Source organism: Peromyscus maniculatus, chromosome 1, assembly GCF_049852395.1.
Source record: "Peromyscus maniculatus bairdii isolate BWxNUB_F1_BW_parent chromosome 1, HU_Pman_BW_mat_3.1, whole genome shotgun sequence".
In the NCBI taxonomy this organism is placed as follows: domain Eukaryota; kingdom Metazoa; phylum Chordata; class Mammalia; order Rodentia; family Cricetidae; genus Peromyscus; species Peromyscus maniculatus.
Window position 1 is genome coordinate 111,397,066 of NC_134852.1, and position 7,564 is coordinate 111,404,629.

The 7,564-nt window shown below is 41.5% G+C and overlaps 1 protein-coding gene across 3 annotated transcripts in view; it reads left to right on the top strand.

Annotated features, from left to right (window-relative positions):
- Rab6a (RAB6A, member RAS oncogene family) overlaps positions 1-7,564 on the top strand; it is a 36,852-nt gene that overhangs the window by 25,945 nt on the left and 3,343 nt on the right. For all 3 annotated transcript variants that reach the window (XM_006982140.4, XM_006982141.4, XM_076548325.1), the window contains 2 exons: positions 2,129-2,222; positions 6,862-6,928. In XM_006982140.4, coding sequence (XP_006982202.1) covers positions 2,129-2,222; positions 6,862-6,928 — 161 coding nt within the window. The remainder of the gene's footprint in view (positions 1-2,128; positions 2,223-6,861; positions 6,929-7,564) is intronic.

Consider the following 7,564-nt stretch of genomic DNA (forward strand, 5'->3'; position numbering starts at 1 on the left):
ATCAGGAACATCAGAGGAAACCCTCACAAATGGCTACCCTGGCTCATGGGAACTCATAGAGTCTGAACCAACAACCAAGGCGCCTCACATAGGACTGACCTAGACCCTCTACTTATATGTGACAGTTGTGTAGCTTGCTCTATTTATGGGACTTGTAACAATGGGAGCAGGGGCTGGCCCTGGTGGTTTGGCTCTTGGGAACCTCATCCTCATGCTGGATTGCCTTGCCCAGCCTGAATACGGGGGAAGTCCTTGGTCTTACAAGGCAGCTTGATGTGCCATGAGAGTCCTGCCCCTTTCTGAGCAAATACAGAGGAGGCGGGCAGTGGGAGGAGAGAGGGGAGGCTATGGTCAGGATGTAAAATTGATTAATTTTTTTAAAAAAAGAGCACTTGTGCAAGCATGAGGACCTGAGTTCAGATTCCTAGCACTTAAAAAGCCAGGTGTGGCCATGCCTTGTTAACTCCAACACTAGGGGCACAAAGACAAGAAGATTGCTGGGACTGCCTGCCTAGTAGTGAGAGACCCTGTTCAAGGGACTGTAGTAGAGAACTGTAGGGAAGCATACCTTGTTCTTTTCTCATCTTGGCACACATTCACCCCGGTACAGTCACCAGCACCTACACACACACACACACACACACACACACACACACACACACACACACACACACACACACACACAGATTTTTTTTCCCCCTGAGACAGGGTTTCTCCGTGTAGTTTTGGTACCTGTCCTGGATCTTGCTCTGTAGACCAGGCTGGCCTCAAACTCACAGAGATCTGCCTGTCTCTGCCTTTAATCCCAAGTGCTGGGATTAAAGGTTTGTGCCACCACTGCCGGCTATACACAGATTGTTAAATTGGGGCTGACAATGTACTTAAGTTTGTAGAGGACTTAACTTAGAACATGCACAAAGCTCTGAGTTCACTCAAAGGCACTGTATAATGCCATGGCAGCGTGTCCATATAATTCTAGTACTTGTGAGGTTTGAGGCAAGAAGATCAGAAGTTCAGGGTCATCCTCGGCCACAAGAGAGAGACCCTGTTTATCTGTCTTGTTTATTTATTTATTTATTTATTTATTTATTTATTTATTTATTTATTTATTCATTCATTCATTCATTTTGAGAAAAGGTTTTCTCTGTGTAGCCCTGGCTGTCCTGGAACTCACTCTGTAGATCAGGCTGGTCTTGAACTCAGAGATCAGCCTACTGATCTCTGAGTGCCTTCCCTCCTGAGTGCTGGGATTAAAGGCATGCACCATACCTACCCTGAGATGCTTGTCTTTTTTTCTTTTCAAGTCATTAAGGGGCTGGAGAGATGGCTCAGAGGTTAAGACTACTGGTGCTCTTTCCAGAGGACCTGGGTTCAATACCTAGGACCCACATGATGCTCACAACCATTTGTAGCTATAGCTCCAAGGGCTCCAATGTCCTCTTCTGAAAGCCTCTGTAGGTACTAATCATGCATGTCGCAAATAGACATACATGCAGACACAACACCTATACACATGAAATATAGTTTTAAAAAGTCATTAAGCTGTATATGCTCATTTGTAGAGCTCTTGCCTAGCATGTTTAAGACTCTAAGTTTGCTGGGCAGTGGTGGCACACACCTTTAGTCCCAGCACTCGGGAGGCAGAGCCAGGCAGATAACTGTGAGTTTAAAGCCAGCCTGGTCTACAAATTGAGATCCAGGACAGGCACCAAAACTACACAGAGAAACTCTATCTCAAAAAAAAAAAAAAAAAAAAAAGACTCTTAAGTTCAGTTCCCAGTATGGCGGTGGAACATAAATATACACACAAACACAGACATGTATAGCTCTTAAGTGCTATAGACAGTTAAGTTTTCAAACTAATGGCTGTTTATATAACCAACATCAATAGAACTTTGTTTATAATCTTACGATTTCATATTTCAAAAATAAGAATTTGTTGCCAGGTGTGGTGGCACATACCTTTGATCAATCCTAGCACTTGGGAGGCAGAGGCAGGCAGATTTCTGTGAGTTGAGTTTGAGACCAACCCAGTATACCAAGGGAGTTCCAGAACTACAAAGAGAAACCCTGTCTCAAAAAACAAATGAATAAATAAGCATTTGTCATTTAAAATTTTTTTCTATAGGCAAGTGTCAATTGAAGAAGGAGAGAGGAAAGCCAAAGAGCTGAACGTTATGTTTATTGAAACCAGCGCAAAAGCAGGATACAATGTAAAGCAGGTAAGTTTTCTTTGAGTGTGGATGATTGATCCTTAATTTAAAATATGTGAAATAATTGTTAGTAAGCTAATCTTTAGTATAAGGTTTTATTTCTCTTAGCAACAGCAATTAGAATTCAGAGAGTGAGAAAAAATAACTGGCATAGTTTTTGTAGAAAGAGAATATTTACAAACTGTTCAGATTATACACCGAATAACAAATTCATCATGACTGCAATATTTCTGAGTGTAAAGTTTTGAACTTCCCATAGTCTCACTACATCCCTGCTTTATTGTCTTAAATGTAGATTTTCCTTATTTCAGAATTTGGTAGTCAAGACTAACACATGAAAACTAGTATTTGCTTGCTATAAAAGTACATTGTAGCTAGAGTTTTCCTGCCTGGCCCACAGTCAGGACAAATCTCTCTCACCCGCCAGTCCCACAGCCACTCAGACCCAACCAAGTAAACACAGAGACTTATATTGCTTACAAACTGTATGGCCGTGGCAGGCTTCTTGGTAACTATTCTTATATCTTAAATTAACCCATTTCTATAAATCTATACCTTGCCACGTGGCTCGTGGCTTACTGGCATCTTCACATGTGGTTTGTCATGGTGGCAGCTGTCGGTGGTGTCTCTCTGCTTCAGCCTTCCACTTCCCAGAATTATTCTCCTCCTTGTCCCGCCTACACTTCCTCCTGCCTGACTACTGGCCAATCAGTGTTTTATTTGCTAACCAGTCAGAGCAACACATTTGCCATACAGAACATCCCACAGCAGTACATTCTGATTACTTCATTCTTTATAAACTGCTTGTATTTAAATTTTACAAAAGGCAGCTGGGCAGTGGTGGTGCATGCCTTTAATCCCAGCACTCTGGAGGCAGAGGCATGGCAAAGTACCAGTGACAACATCCCCAAAGGATGTGGGGAGGATTCTCTGTCCCCAGCAACCATCTTAGCTCCTCAGCTAAGAGTGGGGCTTTGTTAGCTCCTCCCCAACCCATGCTGAGATTTTGACTGGTTTGCACTTGTGCAAATCGAGGCACCCACAGTTAATGTTAGTTCATGAATGCACAGGCCATAGCACATCAAGAACAGTAATTCACAGCATTCCTTCAACCCCTTTTCTGAGATGTTCACTGAGCCTTGGGGGTGGAGGTGAGTTAGTGAGCACACACACACACGCTTATTCTCAGCAGTTTGACCAGTTATTAGTCTCTGTATTAGCCACTGTAGCCACTGCCAGCTGCAAAAAAATTTTGTGAACAAGACTCAGAGAAGCATGAATAATCTATGGATATAAACACAAGTATTTAGGCTGAGCGTGGTGGCACATGCCTCTAATCCCAGCACTCAGGAGGCAGAGGCAGGCAGATCTCTGTGAGTTCCAGGACAGCCAAGGCTACATAAAGAAACCCTATCTTGGGAAAAAGAAAAGAAAGAAAAAGCATTTAATTGGGGGCTTGCTTGTAGTTTCAGAAGGTGAGTCTGTGACCATCATGGCAGGGAACATGGCAACAGGCAGGCAGGCAGGCATGATGCCAGAGTAGTATCTGAGAACCTCCTTACATCTGATCCTTGAGCAGGAGAGAGAGAGAGAGCTAGCTAAGTGGGGATGGCTGGGCTTTTGAAACCTCACAGCCCACCCCCAGGGACATACTTCCTCTAATAAGGCCATAACCCTTAATCCTTCCCAAACAATTCCACCAACTGCAGACCAAGCATTCAAATATATGAGACTGTGGGGGCCATTCTCATTCAAACCATCATACATATAAACAACTAAATATATAAATACAGTTTACTGAGTCCATTCAGTGTTAATTGCACATATGTTTCTAGGGCTGACTACCTGGTATTGGATAACCTTAAGGGGGCTCATATCTGGAGAAGACTAATTCTCCCTCTTTCAGAAGTTGTTAATTGCTTATAGCTCTTCTAGGAGTGGGGCCCAATAACATTTCCCCATCTACATTGTGATGTCAGCTGTTTTTGGAATTGTTCAGTCCTTGGTTAAGCAGCCTAGTTGGGAGATTTTAAATTATTGTTTCAATCTCACTGCTTGTTACAGATCTATTTAAATATCTCATTTTGGTTTAATTTTGGAAGGTCATATGCCTCTAGAAATTTACTCATTTCTTTTAGCTCTTCCATTGTAGTGGAATATGTTGTTTAGGTAAGACCTAATAATTTTTTGAGTTTCATTAACATTTGTTGTAACAAATCCCTTTTCATCTCTAATTTTACTAATTACAAAGGTCTTCTTCCCTTTGATCAGTTTGACTAAAGGTTTGTCTTTTCTTTCCCTTTTTTTTTAAATTAATTAATTTATTTATTTTTTGGTTTTTTGGGACAGGGTTTCTTTGTGTAGCTTTACGCCTTTCCTGGATCTTGCTCTATAGACCGGGCTGGCCTCGAACTCACAGAGATCTGCCTGGGTCTGCCTCCTGAGTACTGGGATTAAAGGTGTGCCATCAATGTCCAGTGTCTTACTTATCTTTTCAAAAAAACCAACTCTTTGTATTGTTTGTTGTTGGTCCCATTTCATTAATTTCTGCCTTGATCTTAGTGATTTCTTTCCCTCTGCTGATTTAGAATTTGGCTTCTTGTTCTTTTTCTGGAGTCTTAAGGTGCATCATTAAGTTATTTGAGTCTCTGATTTTTTTAATGTAGGCACTTAGAGCTATAAACTTCCTTCTTAGAACTGCATTCATTGTATCTCAAGGGTTTGGTATGTTGTGTTTTCATTTTCATTTGATTTTAGGAATGCTTCTTTTTATTTATTGTTTGGATTCTTCAAGAACCCATTTATTGTTCGGTTGTGTTGTTTCTTCTCCATGAGTTTGTTGCTATTTTCTTCAAGCTCAGATATTCTGTCCTCTCCTTGATCCATTCTATTACTGAGACTTTACATGAAGCTTTTTATTTGACTTTTACTATACTTTTCTAGCATTTCAGATTGGTTTTTCTTCATTTGGAAGGTTTCCTCCAGTCCCACCTGGTCCCATAGCTGCTCAGACCCAAGTAAACACACAGAGACTTATATCAATTACAAATTGCATGGCCATGGCCTATGGCTCAATTCTCTTGCTAGCTAGCTCTTATAACTGAACTATTCATCTATATGTCACCATGTGTTCCTTTGCTTTACCTGTGTGCCATTACATGCTGCTCCCTGAACAGCGGAATGGCGTCTTTTCAGCCTCTCCCTTCTTCCTGTCTCTCTCCTGGATTTCCCGCCTGCTAACTCTTAGCTGCCTTGCCATAGGCCAAACAGCTTTATTTATTAACCAAACAGAGCAACACATATTTCCAGCATGCAGAAAGATATCTCACAGCAGTATATCTTTTTGTTGAATCCCTCTTTTATATCATCCATCACCTTACCTATTTTGTTCAGCTGTTTGCATGTTGAACTTATATCTTACATTGAGTTCTCTGGGATTTCATCTGGTTTCATTAGATGCCATTTACTGTAGGGTTAATAATTTTTAGAGGAGTTATGTCATCTGGGTTTCCATGGTTTTACTGCATTAGGGGTTTTACAAATGGTGTTATTTTGTTTCTTGGGTTTGTTTGTTTTCTATATTCTTCCAGTTGAAGTACTTGTAATATTCATATGGGACTTGGATATGCTAGAATTGAGTGTGTGGTCCAGAAGCTCAGGGTGTCTGGTGTAAGTTCTGTATTGTTCCCTGAGTAGGATATTGACTTAGAGAGAAACTATAGCTGTTTGGTTACACCACTGTGCAGAAGTCATACTATCTAGTTCATAGTTTATAGCTATTGACTTCAATAACTGTTAAGGATAAACAACCATAAGTAGAATGGAGTAGACTTTGATTTTAGTTAGTAAGGGTGGGAGAGACGTTGGGTGAATAAGGATAAGGATTACATATTAGATGAGTTTGGGCCTGGGGGTAAAAATTGAGATGGGGCTGGTCAGTGGTGGCGCATGCCTTAGATCCCAGCACTCGGAGGCAGAGGCAGGAGGATCTCTGTGAGCTCAAGGACAGCCAGAGCTGTTTCACAGAGAAACCTTGTCTTGAAAAACCAAAAAGAAAAAAGGAAAGGGGGGAGGGGGAATAAAGTAGTTCCCTCATGTCCCTGCATTCACTATGGCCTTTTCTGGTCCTGCAGATCTGGTGTATGTCAACAGCATAGTTTCCCTTGTCCTATTACTGTGTTACTGTATATTGTTTCAGATCTATCTATTAAACATTTTATATTTTGGTGTGCTAATGTTGGGTGTATATATTTTTATAATTCTTTTTTTATGAATTGACTTTTTATCACTGTATAGTAGCTGTAAGATGACAGTAATAAATCCTTACTAACAATTATCTTGAAGGCCTTAATTTGCCTTCTTTGGTGTTTTCTTTGTTTGTTTGTTTGTTTGTTTGGTTTGGTTTGGTTTGGTTTTTCGAGATAGGGTTTCTCTGTGTAGCTTTGCACCTGCCTGGAACTTGTTCTGTAGCCCAGGCTGGCCTCGATCTCACAGGGATCCGCCTGCCTCTGCCTCCCAAGTGCTGGGATTAAAGGCGTGTGCCACCACCGCCCATTAATTTGCCTTCTTGATGCTGTCTTCTAACCTAAAAGCTACATCCTCTCCTTGCCATCCTGTGGTCATCATGTTAATACTTTCTCTTCCACAGCTTTTCCGACGTGTTGCTGCAGCTTTACCTGGAATGGAAAGCACGCAGGACAGAAGCAGAGAAGACAGTATCCTTTTTGTTTCTTAAGGAAAGTTTACTGGCTAGCCGGACATTGTGGCACACATCTTTAACCCCAGCAGAGGCAGGCAGGTCTCCATCTACACAGTGAATTCCAGGACAGCCAGGTCTATGTAAAGAGACTCTTTCTCAAAAAACAACAAAAAAATTTTACTGTTATTACTACTCTTTGGAGCCATACTTAGATGATTTATTATTTGCTTGTTGCTGGGACAAACCACCTGACAAAAGCAGAGAAGGATGGAAGGGTTTGTGTTGCCTCACTGTTGAGATGCAGTGGGAAGATACAGCAGTGGAGTCACTCACTCAAGAGTGTGAGGCAGCTGGCCATGTTCTTCTGCAGTCAGGAAGCTGAGGGGAATGCTGGTATTTATTCAGTCCAGGACCCCAGCCTGTGAAATGATGTCATCCATATCCAGTGTGGGTCTTTCCACCTCAGACCTCTCTGGAAATGTTCTCAGACACTCAGACGTTTCTCTCCTGGATGTTAAGGAGTTGGTCAAGTTGCCAATCAAGATTAACTGTCATAGTTGGCTATTATCTTGAATGTAGAAATTGGTTTCTTAGATGCACAGAAACTCAGAGGATTTCTGTAGCAAATTAGGCCCAGTTATGCAGATGGACC